The sequence below is a fragment of the Barbus barbus genome (genome assembly GCF_936440315.1).
Source record: "Barbus barbus genome assembly, chromosome: 34".
Lineage (NCBI taxonomy): Eukaryota > Metazoa > Chordata > Actinopteri > Cypriniformes > Cyprinidae > Barbus > Barbus barbus.
The window spans coordinates 1,622,501-1,642,512 of NC_136762.1; the positions used below are offsets into that span (position 1 = coordinate 1,622,501).

General features: G+C 33.3%; 2 protein-coding genes across 2 annotated transcripts in view; one reads left to right on the forward strand and one right to left on the reverse strand.

Annotated features, from left to right (window-relative positions):
- The window catches only part of LOC306854580 (chloride channel protein 2-like), a 68,830-nt gene extending 60,984 nt beyond the window's left edge, over nt 1-7,846 (forward strand). The window contains exons 20-23 of the mRNA XM_079392716.1: nt 3,064-3,102; nt 3,689-3,793; nt 4,351-4,437; nt 5,507-7,846. Coding sequence (XP_079248842.1) covers nt 3,064-3,102; nt 3,689-3,793; nt 4,351-4,437; nt 5,507-5,713 — 438 coding nt within the window. The 3' untranslated portion in view covers nt 5,714-7,846. The remainder of the gene's footprint in view (nt 1-3,063; nt 3,103-3,688; nt 3,794-4,350; nt 4,438-5,506) is intronic.
- A 2,002-nt stretch (nt 7,847-9,848) lies between these two features.
- Nucleotides 9,849-14,903, reverse strand: LOC306854578 (alpha-crystallin B chain-like). The gene is made up of 4 exons (XM_079392714.1): nt 14,731-14,903; nt 14,332-14,424; nt 12,208-12,350; nt 9,849-11,058 (listed from the first exon to the last, which is right to left on the reverse strand). Exons 1-4 carry the CDS (start codon nt 14,846-14,848, stop codon nt 10,897-10,899), a joined length of 516 nt encoding a protein of 171 aa, XP_079248840.1. The 5' UTR covers nt 14,849-14,903; the 3' UTR covers nt 9,849-10,896.
- Nucleotides 14,904-20,012: the final 5,109 nt, after the last annotated feature.

The window sequence follows — 20,012 nt, forward strand, 5'->3', positions numbered from 1 at the left end:
TGTAATACATTTTTTGGGGTAAAGTTGTGTTTTTTTAATGAGAGGCTTAATAACAGCCAGTTTGAAGGTTTTTGGGACATATCCTAATGACAATGATGTGTTAATATTCAGAGGAGGATCTATTACTTCTGGAAGCACCTCTTTTAGGAGCTTAGATGGAACAGGATCTAAAATGCAGGTTGTTGGTTTAGATGATTTAACAAGTTTATACAATTCTTCATTTCCAATAGAAGAGAATGAGTGGAATTGTTCCTCAGGGGATCTATAGTGCACTATCTGATGCGATACTGTGGCTGACAGCTGCATGCTTACAATTGTATATCTAATAGTTTCAATCTTGGAAGTAAAGTAGTTCATAAAGTCTGCTGGGTAATGTTTGCACCTGCTGATGTTATATTTTTTGTTAATTTAGCCACTGTATTAAATAAATACTTGGGGTTGTGTTTGTTTTCTTCTAAAAGAGACGTAAAGTAAGCAGATCTAGCAGTTTTTAATGCTTTTCTGTAGGATAGGGTACTTTCCCACCAAGTAATACGAAATACCTCTAATTTTGTTTTTCTCCAGCTGCGCTCCATTTTCCGGGCTGCTCTCTTTAGGTCCCGAGTGTGCTCATTATACCACGGTGTTGGACTATTTTCCTTAATCTTCCTTAAGCGTAAAGGAGCAACCGTATCTAAAGTGCTAGAAAAGTGAGTCAATAGTTTCTGTTACATCATCAAGTTGTTCTGAGCTACTGGATATGCTGAGGAATTGAGATAAGTCAGGACGATTATTTATAAAGTAGTCTTTTGTGGTAGAAGTGATGGTTCTACCATATTTGTAACAAGGAGTTGGCTTTACAGCTTTAGCTATATGGAATATACACAACTAGATAATGATCTGAGATATCATCGCTCTACTGCAATATTTCAACGCCACTATTATCCTCTTTTGAGCTGCTTTACAGCTGAAATTGAACTCATTTCACTTCATATTTATGAATGTAAAGCTGCTTTGAAATGATTTGAGTTGTATAAAGCGCTATTTAAAAAAAGTGACTTGATATTATTAAAATCAAAAATGAATGTTATTTAATGGATCTGAGCTAATATGACCTAAAAATGTATTTTATTAACCAACTTTGCACAAAGATTGATGAATACTGTAGCATGCATTACTCGTTGTTAATGTTAGTTAATGCACGAATGGCCGTTTCTGTAAAGTGTTGCTTGGATTTCTGTCTGAATGATGTTCATTTCTAGCGTCAGTCAGTGCAGCTGTTGAATGACCCACATCTTGTGTAAATGAATCCAGACTGTTTGTGCAAATATATTTCTGAAAGCTGAGCTAGTGTGTCAGTGATGTCACACGGTTGCTATGGAGATACATTTGCGTACTTTGTAGCACGATGCACATATATTAAGAACAGCATAACAGCTACATAATGATAAAGCGCTATATAAATGCATCATTAATTAATTAATTCATAAACCTGAACCTTCATCACAGTTCTGCAACAGCAACGGAAATCCATATTACACGGTTCTGGCTATTGAATGGATTTGGCTTTACTATCAAAATGACTAAATTATATAATTTATGTATGTTTAAAAATATTAAAAAAAGAGAAAACCATACAATTTTTTACAGTTATTTTGTACTGACTATTATTTAAATGGACAGTGCAAAACAACTGGGAAAAATTGCATGGCTTTCTCTCTATTATTTTACATTTTAAATTTAATTACTTGATTTTGTTGTTTAAAATGACTGAATTATGTATGTTTAAAAAGATTTTAAAGAAAGCTTTGCAAATGTTTTCTTTGGTTTTGTGCCAACAATTTCAAAAGCAACCTTTATAGAAACATTTGAATAGCTTTCTCTTTTTATTTTATTAATTAATTTTTAACCTTATTATTACATTAAATATTACATTCATTACATTATATTATATTTTACTTATTTTTAAGTTAAAGTTGTTTTCATAAATAGATTATGGTAAAACGTTACAATAGGGTTCCATTTGTTAACATTAGTTGACTACATTAGTTAATTAGTTAATATGGTTCTTGCTTCTTTGATTGCTGATTTTGGATGTTTAAAAAAACTATTTTAAAAAGAGAGGCATGCAAATTTTCCATTTGTTTTGCTGCAACAATTTCTATAATAACCTAAATAATATAATATAAAATAAAGTTAATTTTAAAAAGACAAAGCCATGCTATTTTTTATTTATTTTTATTTTTTTATTATTTAAACATATATTTTATTTTATTTTTTTCGTTAGCTACATTAGTTAATATTTATATGGTTCTTGTTACTTTGATTCTTTATTTTGTTGACTGAATTATGTGTTTAAAAATATTAAAAATAGAGAAAGCAGTGCAAATATTTCCGGTCATTTAAGTGCAAAACAACAGGAAAAATGTGCATGGCTTTCTCATTTTAAAAATCTCGATTGTCAAACACGTTTAACACCCATATAATTTCGGCGTCTCTCTATCTCTCACTCAGGTAGTTGTGCAGTAAGTGGTTTTACCGTGGTAAAAGAGCAAGACCCGCAGGCCTTCAGTCTGCTCATTACATTACGCTCACATTTCTACAGAAACCAGCACTAATGGAAGGATGTTTTATTAATGCGTAGAGAGTGCTCCAAAGATTTATACGCCAATATCTGTGTGTGTGTGAGTGTAATATACTTGTACAGAGAGAAGTGCAACTGCAGGCTGATCTCATCGATTAAATTTAGCATGAGAGAGATGAAGGGGGAGGAAGAGGAACTCTAATCTGTCGACTGCCAAAGCGGCGCTCAGAGATATTGATAAGACGACACAACATATTAGCATTACAAACCATCAACACACACTCATATATTACACCCAAACAAAATCAGATGTGAAAAGGACAAACAGAATACTACAAATTCTCTATTCACAGTCTGTTTAGCCTGTAAGTTTCTGGAAAGAGGGTTTTTGTATTCAGGCTTGTCATGTTCCTTATATAATGTTACTGCAAAGCGCTTCATCTGAGTGTGTGTGTGTGTGTGTGTGTGTGTGTGTGTGTGTGTGTGTGTGTGTGTTTCAGGACGATCCAGACGCAGAGGATGACATGACTCTTGGCGAGGTGAGGACACTGCAGCTGTAATAGTGAAAAGCTCTCATAAAATATGTTTAGATACACACTAATAATCCGTTTGTAATCAGACTGAAAAGCCTTCATATAAAATACACAGTATAATTTCATAAATTATTGTCAGTAGTGTACTGATTTCTATGCTGAAATGTAAGTTCAATCTTGACATAAAGAATGGCATTCTAAATATAGATGCACACACAATGTAATTTGCTATGTTTATTAATGGTGGATATTATATTTACATATTAATAGTTCATATTTGCTATGTTTACTATTTAATATTTGTTGCATAATATTTAATAATATGCATTAATAGTGCAAAGCTACATAACATAATTAAAAAGAAAATTGTGTAGTGTATTAAGAACAAAAAATACATATTACCATATATTTACATATTACAATATTTTTTTAATTACTATACAGTATTTACAATGCATATAATGACAAAAAATGTACACAAATATAGTGTCATTGATGAAGAAATATAAAATTGATGACATTTAAAGAATAAAAAAAATGCATAAATGACAAGTAAATAAAGTCAATAAAGCGTCTCTGGCTGTGAATGCAGATTGAGGAGTGGGAGGAGCAACAGCTTGACGAGCAGGTGGACTTCAACAGCTGCAAGATTGACCCCGCCCCCTTCCAGCTGGTGGAGCGCACTTCTCTCCACAAGGTGTGTGTGTGTGTGTGTGTGTGTGTGTGGGAGAGTGTGTGTGAGAGTGTGTGTGTGTGTGAGAGTGTGTGTGTGTGTGTGAGAGAGTGTGTATGAGGTTAGGATCTATACGAATGTAAGCTCTTGACGTTATTAATAAAGGGCTCTATACACACACACACATACATACACACATATGCTGACACTGGATTTATCGTCTGCATTTGCAAACTCACTTGTGGCAAGAGCACAGAAGTCTTCATTAAGACCCGCTCTGCGGTGGTACACACACTCACACACACACACACACACACACAAGCTGTGAATGTGTTTAATGCAGTCCAGTCATCCTTCTCCTACACTCATTATCTCACTGATTGATTTATGTGTTTTCTGTGCATGGGTGTGGTCAGAGTGTAGCTTAAAACTGATGCATTTTCCTCTTGCAATGTTACAAAATGTCATGAAAAATAACACTGTGAATGTTTTTGGTGCATGAAAGCACTGCCATTCATGCATTATTATTATTATTATTATTATTATTATAACAAATGTATACTCTCTTGTCTCTCTGACAGACTCACACCATCTTCTCTCTGTTGGGTTTGGATCACGCTTACGTCACCAGCATCGGGAGACTTATAGGAGTAGTTTCACTGAGAGAGGTGAGAGATTTCTGTGATCTGCAGCTGTATTTTCAGCATCATTACTCCAGTCTTCAGTGTCACGTGATCTTCAGAAATCATTCTAATATACTGATTTACTGCTCAACAAACATTTTTATGGAAGCTTATTTTTGCCATGAAAAAAAATGTAATTGTGACTTAAATGTAAATGTACATTTTTTTCTTGCAATTCTTAGTTTATAATTTCACAATTCTGACTATTTTTCTCACAATTGTGAGATATAAAACTCGGAATTGCAAGAAAGTCGTAACTGCTGGAAAAAGTCGGAATTGCAATGAAAAAAAAAAAGAAATGTATGAAAGTCCTAATTTCATAGTTTCCGCCACTGAATAAAAAAATAAAAAAGGTAATTACGACTTGTTTTCTCACAATTTTGACTTTTTTTTCTCACAATAATTGATTTTTTTCCCCGCGCAATTTACTTTTGTCTTTACTTTTCTCTCACAATTGTGGGATATAAACTCGCAATTCTGACTTTATAACTTGCAATTGTGAGTTTATAAGTCGTAATTACCTTTTTTATTTTTTTATTCAGATTGTGGAAACTATGAAATTAGGACTTTCATACATTTCTTTTTCTTGCAATTCCGACTTTTTCCAGCAGTTACGACTTTCTTCTCACAATTTTTTTTTTTTGCAATTCTGAGTTTTATATCTCACAATTCTGACATTTTTTGCAACTCTTTTAAAATTTTTGCAACTTTTTTGCAAATCTCTAAAAAAAAAATTTGTTCTTTTTTTAATGGTTTTTTTTTTCAGAAAAAATCAGAATTGTGAGGAAAAAATTCGCAATTACCTTCATTTTATTTTTATTTATTTTTATTATCCTTGGTGCAAACAAACTTCCATACAGTTCTGATTATTATCAATGTTGAAAACAGTTGCGCTGCCCAATATTTTCATGGTTTTTCGTGATGCATTTTATTTTTCAGGATTCACAGATGAAAAGAGCAGCATTGATTTGCAATAGAAATCTTTTGTAACATTATAAATGTCACTTCCGATGAGTTTAACGTGTCTGTTAATGGTCAATCCTCTGTGCTGTAGCTGCGTAAAGCCATCGAGGGCTCGATGACGGTGAAGGGTGTGAAGGTTCGTCCGCCGCTGGCGAGTTTCAGAGACAGCGGCACCAGTGGCACAAGCAGCGAAAGTGAAGCCACTGAACTCCACACACTCTGGGATCGTCACACCAGCGTCAGCATTCCCCGAGAACACCAGCCCAACGCCTCCGACTCGGACGACAAGTCGCAGTGACCCGCGGCCGACGCTCGCATCCAAAAATCCTCCGGTCTTCCCACACGAATCCACTTCCCCTTCTGGAGATTCAGGGACTATCTGGACTCTGTCGAGGCTCCTCGAGTGAGTGTGTGTGTGTGTGCGTTTGTTTATATGGGTGTCTGTTGCAGAAAGAGACAGATCTTTTCATTTTTGACGTTACCTACCACTCCCTTTTCACTTTTTAAGAAATGTGATGCACAACATCTGTTTGAACGCTTCATCTGATGTCTCGTGGTTTTTGTATTGGGGAATTTAGATCTCAGTTTTTTTTGTCTTGTAATTCTGACTTTTTCTCGCACTTCTGACTTTTTTTCTTGCAGTTTGTCTTTTCTTCTCGCAATGGACTTTTTTCTCACTATTCTGAACAATTCTTGCAATTATGATTTTTTTTTTTCTCAGTTATGGCTTTTCACGCATGTATGACTTTTTCTCCCAATTGTGACTTTTGCACGTATGAATTTTCCTCTAGCAAGTATACATTTTCTCAAAATCTTTTTCCAGCAATTATGACTTTAATGATTTTTTTAGAAATTATTACTTTTTTCTCACAATTATGACTTTTCCGTAATTATTTTTTTTTCGCAGTTATGACTTTTCTTCTTACAATTGACTTTTTTCGCAATCATAATTTTTTTTCTCGCATGTATGACATTTATTCTTGCAACCATGACTTTTTTTTCGCAGTTATGACTTTTTATATGCAGTTGACTTCTTGCAATTGACTTTTTCTCACAATTATGAATTTTCCAAAACAAATTTTTTCTTTTTTTGACTTCTCGCAATTGACTTTTTTCACAAGCATGACTTATATTCTTGCAATTAACTTTTTTCGCAGTTATGACTTTTTATTCGCAATTGACTTTTTTTCTTCCATTCCTGACTTTATTTCTCATAATTCTGCTTTTTTGCCCTCACAATCCTGTACCTTTCCGAAGGTACCTTTCATTGCCTGTTTCAGAGCTCTTGATCTGTGTTTTTTCTCGCGGGTGGGCATCAGATTCTCCTCTATATAAAGCGTATCTGTAGGCGGATGCAGTAGGTGGCAGAGAGAACAGAGCGATGGAGAGAATGAGACGGAGTGGGAGTGATTTTCTTTTGCCTGCAGTGTGTTTTTCTAAACTCTTTCAGACTTTTTTTTGCTCTTGCTGAATCTCCAGCACAAGATTCAGTCGCCGTTTGAAGCCAAACTACTCGTATGTTATCTGGTCAATCAGATGCCCACGCAGACTCTTATGTAAGGATGTGCACTTTTTATTGCTTTCTCTATTGGAAATGACACTAACGTGCCTTTTTGAACGATTTGGCACATTTATGTTTTGCATGTTTGCACCGAGGACGGTTTGGTGAAATCAATCACAGTCAACATCATCTGAACTGACAATAGCCAAATTATGAACAAATGAATGGTGAGGTTTAGAGGTTTTGGAGAATTTAAATATGTTTGCTTTGAAGTAACCACTCCTTTTTATATATATATTTGGGGGGTCAAAGGTCAGTCCTTTCCACTGGTTTCCATTGATCGGGGAGAATGTGATCAGGGTTTAGCACTTGGGCAGAAAGCTGCAGGAAAACGCACACATCCGACAGTAAAATCTCTTTCTGTCTCTCTGTTGTTGGATCTTTGGCAGGAACTTTGTGTATTTTAAAAATGTCAGTGATGATGATGAATTTCACAAAACTTGTCGAGAGCTCATCCAGCTCATATTTAAAACCATTTATTTTGAGCAATTTGAACATTAAGATTTTTTTTTTTTTTTTTTTTGCATTATGAAATATTTTTTTCAAATTTCATATTTTCCTCTGAATTCTTATTACAATAATGTGTTTGGATGTTTTACTTATGTATATAAGATGTATATATTTTTATATTTTTTGTTATCTTCAATGATTATTTCCATTTGAATTCTCATTACAAAAATCTATTTATTTCTAGTATTTAAACACGTTTGTATTTGTAGTAGCTGTTTTTTGTTTTTTTTTTGTAATGAGATTGCAAATGAAAATCATCGAGGATAATGGAAAATACAAAAACAACACAAAACTATTGTATATAAATAATAAAGGTGGGATGCATTTTCTTCAGATTTAATATATTTGTAATGATAATTGAAATGAAAAATACAAAAACAAAAGTAACAAATACAACTACATTATATAAATACATAATTTGAGTATATCAATATTTTTTATGAAAATTGTCTTATTGGTCCATAAAGTAGGATACATTTTCTTTAGGTAAAATATATATTTTTTTATTTCCCTGTGTTGAGGTTACAGCAAAAAACAACAAAATATTTATACATCATAATAGTATTTTGCCTTTTTGATGTACTTTGTATTATCATGATTATTAATTGTATTATTACGATTATTAATATTATTATTATGTAATGAGATTTTAAATGAAAATCATTATTGAGAATAACGAAACTTTAAAAATAACAAATGCAACCATGCATATATAATTATAAATACTTTGCATTTTCTTTAGGCTAAATATGATTTCTTATTTCTCTTGATTTTATGGTGAAATATTGACACCGTCGTGGTCTTGGCAGGTTTTGTGAGATTCATCTGCAAACGTATGCATTTCCTCAAACAACAGCGAAATCTGGAGAGTATTTTATTCACTGTTGTAAATGTTTGTTGGGATTTATAAATGTTTTCATCTCATTTTAATTGCAACTGAAATGAATGTTTAAACTGACAAATTTGACCAATAAGCTTTAATCTGTTCGCCGATAGAAAAGAGGCTTATTTTTGTTGATTCATGTAGATTTACAGATTTTAATATATTTAAAATATCATATTAACTTAAATATTTTCTTCTTTTTGCCATTTGTATGATCTTGTGTTTATACTTCCATTTAATGCAAGTCATTTTTGACTTCTTCAGACAATATCTCTGTTTAGGAATATGTGATGCTTTTCCGTCTCTCGTCTTGAAACGTTGACCAAACGTTGTGGGAACGTTTTAACTGCATTTCAGAGAATGTTTTGTTTTGTGTCCAAAAATGGTGCCAGTATCATCTCTGAAATACTTTATTAATACTGTAAGATACACTCTGAACGGACCAAAAGAGCAAAATCATGACTGCTTTATTAAATATGTTGTGGTCCATTTCACGTATTATTGTTCTGAGAATCATATTTATTAACAATCTTACATGTGATCAACAAAGTAGATCAACCGTGATTTTATTTTTTTATATTATTGTTGTTTTCAGTCATTGGAGGATAATGTATTTGTGCAATAACATGTTTGTTTTTAACCAGAATTAAAACTATCTATGATTATTTTAAAGAAAATGTTGTTTTACTGTATAAATATCTAAACCTTCTTAAATCAAGATGCATTCTTTAGAAGCAGAAGGTAAGATATATATATATATATATATATATATATATATATGTATATGTATATGTGTTTAAGTTTGTAATTTGACCATACTGCATTTAAGTTTTTTTTAATTGAAACAAAATTTTAAATTCTTTGAAAATTTACATTATACACGAACCACAAAAAACCCACATGACACCGCTATTGATGTGAATATATCATTGTATAAAATTAAGAACAAATAATCAGAGAATTACTGTATGATGGAATTTCTCACGATTGCTCAAAAACCTACAAATTTATTTCTAACAAGTTTTCAAACATTATAAGTTCATTTTACTTGCCTAAACTTACTTTCAGATGAAAAAGTGATCAGTTGTTCATGCTGCAGTGGTTCATCAGAAGTAAATATTAATGTTTCTCAATACATTTTTGTGGCTAAATCTATTTTACGAACTGTTTTTGATTCTACTATAATATTTCTGCTCCATCATGTCATAAACAGCATATGTTGTGGCGGTGGTTTTCTGTAGTGGTTTTGTGCTGCTGGTTTCTGATTGGTCAGGTTGTTTCATTCTGATTGGCTGTCGCTCAGTAAGTAGGTTATTAAGCCCAGAGTGAGTTTGAGCTGAGAGTCACTTCATTCACAGAGGAATACAAAGCAGAAACCCCATCTGTCACATTATCTTGTCATAAACCAGCAGAAATCTCAAGATCATCATTAATGCGTCTTCTAACAGATCTATTCAAAGAGAGAACAAGATTATTTTTCTGACCACACTTACATTTATTCATTTAGCTGACGCTTTTATCCAAAGCGACTTACAATTGCTATATATGTCAGAGGTCGCACGCCTCTGGAGCAACTAGGGGTTAAGTGTCTTGCTCAGGGACACATTGGTGTCTCACAGTGGATTCGAACCCAGGTCTCTCACACCAAAGGCATGTGTCTTATCCACTGCGCCATCACCACCCCTACTTGAAAATATTGTTTTCTTGTTTTAAGCAAAAACTCACCAAAGTTTTCAGAAAATACATATTTCATTAAAGAAAGTCTTAAATCATATATTGCAAAAACAGAACTATTTTTTGTATTTTTGTCTTATTTTACAAATATCTTAACATTCTTAAATGAAGAAACATGTCTTGTTTACTAAAATAAATCAAATCAAGATCTTAAATCATTTTGCATCTTACGTAAATGTATCTTGATTTAATTTTTAGATATTTGTACTAAAAAAAAGGAAAATAAATGCATTTACCCCCTTTTTATTCATAAAACAATTGAGAAATTCCTTGAAAATTCAAACTATGAATATAAACCACACCAAAAAAGTTGCAAAAATGATTTGTAGTATTTTCAATATTCATGAGAACGTTTATTTGAATGCATCATTGAATGAAATTTATACATATAATCTGAGAATTAGCATTAATTTAAATTCCTTTGAATTTATATGTTTGCTCAAAAACAGTCAAAATTGATCAAAACCTACATTTTTATTTAGAACAAAAATATCACTCTGAAAAGTTTTCAAAACAAAATACATTTTACTTAAACTTTTCTCAGATGAAAAAGTTTTGTTTTTTGCTGCAGTGGCTTCTCAACAGGCATTCATGTTCAAGAAAATATGTATTGCAGTGTGTATTTATTGCAATGCATTTCTTATTCTCCTCCATCGAGAGTCAGAATTAGAAAACTTCATTGGCATGACGTTTACAATATTGAAATATACAGTACAGAAGATAAAGTGAGATGAACGAAATGGAAGAATCAATCCATAACGACTGGAGTGTTGAGAGCCTGGAAGGTCAGAGGTCAGAGGTGAGTGAGAGTGGAAGACGAGGATTTCCTGCGTCTGACGCTGATGATCAACATCCTCTCTGCGGTCAGCGAGCTGCTCACAGATAACGGGTCCATGTCTGCCGGCAGCACAGACTTATGGGTAAAGCGGCCCGCGACAGTCCCATCAGCGGCCGTCTGAAACCAGAGACAGAGACGAGTGTTTGAGATCAACTGATTATACTACAGTTCTGGAGTCCAGAAGATTTTTATGGATTTTCTGCTCACCAAAGCTGCGTTTATTTGATCAAAAATAGTGAAATATTATTCTAATGTAAAACAACTGTCTTCTATGTGAATATGTGTTAAAGTGTAATGTATTTCTGTGATGCGCAGCTGTATTTTCAGCATCATTACTCCAGTCTTCAGTGTCACATGATCTTCAGAAATCATAATAATATACTGATTTACTGCTCAACAAACATTTCTGATTATTATCAATGTTGAACACAGTTGTGCTGCTCAATATTTTTGTGGAAACTGTGATACATTTGATTTTTCAGGATTCACAGATGAATAGAAAGTTCAAAAGAACAGCATTTATTTATAATAGAAATGACATTTTGTATCTATAAATGACTTTTGATCAACTGAATGCGTTCTTGATGAATAAAAGTATTCATTTCTTTCAAATAAAACAAAATACAAACTTCTAACATCATGCAAACAGAAAAGTCCTGTATTATGTACGGTAACTCACACCAGGGTTATTATATTTCAACTAAAACAAAACCAGTAATATATGTCAAAAAAAATCATTCAGGTAGTTGCATTTCTTCAATTAGTTTAACTTGTACTAAAAATTAATAAAAACTATATAGACTTACTTTAAAAAACTAATAAAATGACAAAACACAACAAAATGACGATAACATTTCAATTAAAACATTAATAATAATAATAACACATTATTTCAGCTACTTGCCAAGGCAAAATTTTTCGTTTTCATTTAGTTTAAGTTGATGTACAAAAATAACTAAAAATAAAATAAAAATGTATTAAACTATACAGATTTAAAATAATAATAATAATAATTACCAAACACACAACAAAGGTACTTTGAAATGAAAACAAAAAATATAAATAAAAATAAATTCAAAATATTTAAAAAATATATATATTATCTCAATGATACTAACACACACATATTTATATGACATATATCACATAAACATAGAAGTATGGCGTATATTCACTGTGCTGCAGAATATATCGTACATGTAGCTTATATATTCCAACAAAGGCAGTAAGTATATTTAGTAAGCATATCTCATGAGACACACACACCTTCTCGGCGTGAATGACCACACACTGATTATAGGCCAGCAGCACCACTTCATGAGGCTCGAACCCCCTCACATCTGCAGACAGGAAGTAGCTGTCACCCATCGCCCTGACCACGCCCACACCGGAAGCGGAACCGCCGCGAGCTGAAACAGAGACGCAGAGAAGTAGCTGCTGAGGCTCATTCAACAGGTTCATTATATAAACCCGTTAGACGTGGTTCTGGATGCTGATTGGTCAAAAAAGCCTATATATGGGTCAGTCTAGAGAAACGTCACGTTTGGTATGGAAGATGTCTTAAAATGCATTTATTTTTTAACATTTAAACTTAGACCACATTATTAGATTACCTTCTGACTTTATGAATGCACATAAATGACAGCTTAATGATTTATTGTGACCGTAAGACCACATGTACCACTGGTGTTACTTTACTTTTAACACCAAAGTTACTTTTAAGTTTAAGTTACTTAATTACTTTTAATAAAAAAAAAAAATGAATTTGGCAATTTTAAAGGTTTTATGAAATATTATTTCTCGATTTTTTTCAGCACGTGTGTCAGAGTTACAGAACAATAATGATAATGCAACAAATGAGGAGATTGTGTTTTATTTATTTTAATCAGGTTTGTTAAAAGTGTGATTGAATGATGTTCAGTGTTCATTTGCGTAACCATGTATTTGCTATAAAAATGAAAATATTTGAAAAACAGTTATAAACAAGCAATGATGCAATGCTTTTAATCTTAACTCTTGAGTGAAGCAGAATTGTCAATCATGGTATACTCAATAAATTACGTAGTTTAATCCAATTGTATTCTACTTTTTTTAATATCATTTCCTAACAATAAATAGCGTCAACTAAAAGCTTCATATGAAATCACGAGATAAATGAGAACATTTAGAGACAATTTAGTATACATTATTGTATTTTAAATGATATAAAAACCTGTTTTTGGCTTCAAAATAAAGCACTTTCCCTCTGTATATGGCTGTGGGGACGAGCAGTTTGTGGTGCTTGGAATACTTTATAATTAATTAAAAACAAATATTGCCACATTGATGGTGCAAGAAGGTCTAATTGTTCAAATAACAGATTGTTTTATTTTAAAATATAACTCAGTTGTAACCCCTAATGTGTTTTTGAATGATAATGTTTCTGTAAAGGCTAGGGATGTTTCTGTAGAATGACCCATATAACTCTTACAGGTATGTATAACTCTTAGACAGAATTTCCCATCTTTCCGTGTTTTGACTGTTATACGGCAGGAGGTGCTGTTACACATCTTCTCAAAGAGACTGAATCTCCGGATCAAAACACGGCGAAGAAGAAGCAGAAACATGTGTAAGTGGATTTACATACGAGTCGAGATCACGTTCAGCAAGGAGGGGAGAGGATGGAAAGTGGCCCTTGGTGCCGGCCCTGAACAGCATTTAAATCAAAACTTTTGTTCAAACTGTTGCTTTTTTATGAAACTTACACATTGAAGTGTTGATACAAAAGAATGCATGAAGCTGGAATAAAATAAAGCATGTTTAGATAAAGAAATGTTCTGGAGGCCACACAAGTTTTGTGAAACTGTTAAACGCTGGTGGGGAATAAGTTCTGAAGGAATTTTTCCCATATTTTGAATGACATATCCGCTAAATTGCATTGTGCTTTATGGTTAAAGGAAATGTCCGTAAACTTCACTTTTCTGTTTTCTATTTTTTTTTCTTATAGTGCACTATATCACTTTTATTTCATCTTCTCTCCGTGTCTCCATGCAGTCGGCTGTGGTCTCGCGGCAGCGGTAAAACATCAGTTCTGTGCTCAGTTTGAGTCATGATTCATTACTCACTCCAGTCCAGACTCACTGGAAGGAAAACTCAAATGAGTTACTAGTTTCACATCTCAAACTTGGCAAGAAACAAAGATTTCAGATCAGATTCATCATTGATCTGAGCTCTCATTCACATTCATTCGTTCTAAACGAGCATCAGGAGGAACATCTGAAGCAATACTCACATGAAACCAGTCAGCTGCGTCTCATTTACAAGATTTAGCTCTGCCAACAACTTTTTTCCTCCACAAATACAAACGATCAAATCTTGGATCTTTGTGAGCTTTACACACTCTTCTCTTACCCTGTATGTCGTCGCCGAGGCTCCAGTCGACCTGCTCTCCTGCTCGGGTGTACTGATGGTTTCCATGGTAACCTCCAAAAGATTCTTCATCACCTTGATAACCCATAAAACACTTGATTACTTTGGTAACTTATTAAAGGCTCTCAATCATCTTGGAAACCCATCAAATATTTTTGAGTACCTTGGTGACATACAAAGCACTTATTTACCTGGTTAACCCATCAAAGATTCTAAATCACCATGGTAACCCATCAACGATTCTAAATCACCATGGTAACCTATAAAACACTCAGTCACCTTGGTAACCCATAAAAAACTCTATATGGCCTTAGTGACCTTTAAGACACTTGATTACCATCGTAACTTTTCAAGGTTTGTCATTAAGCGTGTGACCTGTACCGTGGCAGCAGCAGGACTCGTCGCTGATGGAGCTGATGGAGGACTCCTCTCTGAAGCGGCTGTGCAGTCGAGCGGCGCTGGAGGAGCGGACGGAGCTCGTGCTGTAACGACACGCCATGATGCAGGACAGGAGCGCTCTCGCTGTCTGCTAACATATAGAGAGCTGCTGCACTGCATTGTGGGATATCTGGCCTCTCTGACCACTCCATAAAAGGCCGAGCTCCTGGAATCCACTCCTGGAGTAACGGTCCGAGAGATAAGACACGGAAAACTTCTCCAAACGAGCGGGAGACCTGACAGAAACACCCACACAAACACACTCAGATAAACTACTGAAAATACATACAACAAAACTATCAAGACCTGTTACTGAAACACTAGCAGAACTACGAGAAAACCCAGCCAGTGTTTAAGTGATAAATAGTTTGTTTGGTCTTACTGGACACTGACTCATAAATGATGCTTGTGTTTAAGTTACAAATAATTATTTTTGGATTTATTTGTTTATTGTTTTACTTGACAAGTAATAGCATATAGAGATAGCATTATTTTATTTAAAACCCAAATAAGAAAAAAAATGAATGCATAAAGAAATTTAAATATAAAAATGAATGATAGAATAAAAATAAATAAAAAATACAGTTGTAAAATAAATACAGAGAATAATAAAGGGAAAAAAATAATACAAAAATAAATTCAGAAACTTTATTTTATTATTATTTTAAGTCATATATTCACTTCTTTTATTATTATTTCATTTAGTTTGTTTGTTTATGCATGTATACTGGTTTGGTCCTCCATATTTTCAACACTCAGTGGTGATGATTTTCAATATATATATTTCAGTATAATATCAAGCAGTAAGATATCCAGACAGCAACTTAATAAATAACATTTACTAACTTTATTCAGAACCCAAACAAGATGCAAAAACAAACACTTTGATATTAAAATAACTAGTCAAGCAGTCAAATATTCAAAAGAAAAACTAAAGGAAAGCTGTGGAGTCCGACTGTGTGGTGTGCAGTACAGTACGTTCACTATCGAGGGACTGAAGAGAGGCTAATTAAGCACTGAATGAGAGACTTCAGTCCACAGAGAGAATCATTTCCAGAACACAAACCTGCAGAGACACATGAACGGATCTAATTAAGAGACAAACGCATGTTTAACACACACACACACACACACACACACACACACACACACACACACACACACACACAAACAGACACACACACACACACACACACACACACACACACACACAAACAGACACACACACACACTCACTCTCTCTCACACACTCTCTCTCTCTCTCACTCACACACACACACACAAACACACACACACACTCTCTCACACACACACACACGCACACACACACACACTCTCTCTCTCTCTCACTCACACACACACACACAAACACACACACACACACACACTCTCTCTCACACACACACACACACACACACAAACATACACACACATAATGACGTCCTGACTGCTGATTTTAGAGAGGAGGTCAATATTTGTCTATTTATAGACACTTAACCTCACGTCACTCACACACACACACACTCAGACACACTCAATGTCGTCTCTGGCCCCGAGAAAGTGTCCACAGAAGGGGGCCTTCACTCCGTCACAGTCCAGCGATGCGATTGGACGGTTAAACATGCATCACAACAGGCAGCATCCGGCCAATCAGAGCATGGAGTGACAGACAACTTAAGACACTTTTTATAGCGTTTAACCTTAAAAAGAGCTAATCTTCACAGACAGAGAGAAAAAGAGTCGAGATAAAGGACAATGACAAGGAGAAAGAGTGAGATGAGAGAGACTGAAAGTGAAACGCTGAGAAAACAGGACAAAACCATGCAGCTATACACACACACACACACACACACAAAAAAATACTGTTAAGGAATATTTATTTATTTAAAATGTTGCAGGTTTGTCTCCATGGTTTCAGCAGTCAATAATGATTATTTGTAACTTTATTTTCAAGCCTTATAAATAACATTAATTAGATTTTATTAAGAACCTAAACATGAACAAGTGCATAAATAAACTAAAACTAAATCCAAGAATAACAATTAAATTAAAAATAAATACAGAAAGTAATAAATAGGTGAAAATAAAGGGAAATAGTCATATATTTCAGCAATAAATATAAATAAAAATGTATTGTGTGTGTGTGTATAAATATATAGATAGATAAGATAAGTGACGTGACATACGGCCAAGTATAGTGACCCATACTCTGAATTTGTGCTCTGCATTTAACCCATTCAACGTGCACACACACAGCAGTGAACACACACACACACACACACACCGTGCACACACACACACACCGTGAACACACACACACCGTGAACACACACACACAGCAGTGAACACACACACACAGCAGTGAACACACACACACACACACCCGGAGCATATATATATAGAACATCATTGTGATTTTTCTTCAAATGTGACGTGAACCTGTTATCTTGCATTGAAATATTTAAAGGGAAAAATAAATATTTTAAATGGTTTAAAAAAAATTATTAATATTTTTCAAAGATATCCCCAAAAAATTATTTGGTAAAAATGTTTTCCAAAAAATGTATTTGAAATATACTTAAAAATAGATTTGAAAAGATCTTTTTGCCGTAAGAGAATGGAGGATGAAAGGGAAAATCTTGTGTTAGAAGCTTGTGAGAGTCGAAGCGATGAATCATGATCCGACTGTAAGAGGCTGCAGGCAAACGGAGCATCAGAGCGTTACATCAGAGACTCCTGCAGAGATGCTATTGATCATCAACCAGAAACAGTGTCCTAACCACAGAAAACCATAGCAATGTCATAACATATTTATCACCTTAGATATTTTCTTACTGGTCCGAGTGAAGAGAGTCGCCTTAAAATATATTTAGTTTCAAATACATATTTTAAACGGCGTGTCTATTTACACTAAGTGCAAATAGCCCATCTTGTTGGCACTAACTCCACCCACTACCGTATGATTGGGTTAGACAACACTAGAAAGAAGACACTAATGTAGCATCAGTTTCAGGGTCATAGATGGTGAGGCGCATGCTTTTCGAACTTTTGTCCCCCTTTTCAAATCTCATATCACATCAGAAAGGCATTTACTTTCAATAATAATGAGGGGAAATAATCAAAAAGTTGAAAATAAAAGTATCGGGTAGGTGTAGGGAGGGCTTTATTGTCCCAATAAGGTGGCATCCATTTAATAATTTGAATTAAATTATAATTTACACTCAATAGGTTATTATTGCGTACTGTTTTATAATGTACTACAATACTGAGGTGCAGATTTGCCACTATTTGCAACAAGTAGTTATAGCAGAAAATATTTTAAAATAATGTAAATAGAAGCTATAGCTATTTGCACTTATTGTGAACAGCATATCGTTAAAAATACTGCTATTTTCATTTAGTGTAATAGTATTTTTCAGCCATTAAAAAAATAAAAATTGTTACAAATATACAATTTTTTAAGCATTTAATACATATTTATATATTTTGAAACTACATTCACATATATTACATTTGAAGAAAAAACATGATTTGTTTTCTATTCAGAATGCAGTTTTTCTAACATATTTAACTCTTTGATCTCTAGTCAGGCTATACTGTAAGATTGGAAATGTATTTTCATGCTCCTAAAATATGGTTAAATATTATAAGGTATTATAAGGTAATAATGTTGAAATTAAAGGTATTTTCAGTCTCAAGAATATATTTCATTGTGTTTGACTTATATATATATATATATATATATATACACACACACATACATTTATTGCTTTATTTTAGTGTTGTGTGTTTCCATCATGGTGTTTTTGTATTTATGTTTAATAATTTCAATACTTAGACTCTGAACTATTAGTTACAATAACTCAGGTCACTAAAAAAGCAGTGGAATCAAGACAAATATCACTCTTAAAATCATACATGACATCTTTAGCCGGTAATATTCTCGTCTGCAAACGAGCAGCTGCGTCTCCCTGTAACACTGCTGTTGCTATGGAAACACGTGATAAGACAGGAAGTGGCTGGGCTGTAGGGGGGAAGTGATGTAAGGAGGGTTGGATGGTGCAGTCTGGCATTTGGACATTATTTAGAGCAACCAAAACACAATCTGAGCCCAGATCTGAGTACCATTCATGAAAAGAATTTACTTCCTGTCGCTCCAAACCTGTATGACTATTTCACGATATTTATTAGATTCATTTGAATAATTTCAGTTTTCATTTTAATATCATGTATATATATTTATATTTAGCTGTAATTCATTTTACAGCTAAATTCAATTTATTTAGCTATAAGATATAATTTATGTTTAGTTCAGTTCAATTTAGTAATTTTAGTAATTCAAATTAACTCAACTTCGAAATAATTTAAGTTCTTTACATAATATTGACATTTTATTTTATTTCAGCTTTATTTCAGTTAACAAGAATCTTGGTAACACTTTACAATAAGGGCATTAATTAACACGGGTAAACTAAATCAAACAGCCTCTTTAAGAAAAGCTCAAATTATGATATTAAACGATTTTAATTTATTTCAAAGCCAGAGTATTTGTTTGTATTTCTTAAAGAGGCCGTTTGATTTAGTTTACCGTGTTAATTAATGCATTCACTATCAAACATGTACTAATATGTAATTAAGGCTGCTCTTATTAATGCATGAATCTGCATGACTCCAGGGATAGCTCTTCATTAATTCATGATTAGTTAACTTTAATAATCATTAGTATTTGATGAATTAAGTATTATTTTAGGCATTAGTACATGATTATTCATGTACCCTTATTGTAAAGTGTTACCAGAATTTTTTTATGGTTTTAGTGTTAATAACACTGATTAGTCTAATCATAAAAAATAATAATACTATTAATAATTTCAGCTAGTTGCCAAGGCAACATTTTTCCATTTTCATTAGGTTTATCTTGATGTACTAACTAACTGAAATAAAAGTTTATAAACTATATAGACACTAAAAAAAAGAAAAAAAAAAGAAAAAGAAAATTAAATTAAATAAAAAAAACAAAAATTACTAAAACTAAAAGGAAAACTCAATTCAAAATCTTAACTATAAAAGTAAATAAATAATACTAAAATATTAGTTGGCATTTCAGTTAATGACATATTTGTTTAATATATTATGAAATTTTCATGGTGGCTTTTGGAGTTTAATGTACTGTGTGTGTGTGTGTGTGAGAGCGCATTAGATATACTGTATTGTGTGTGTGTGTA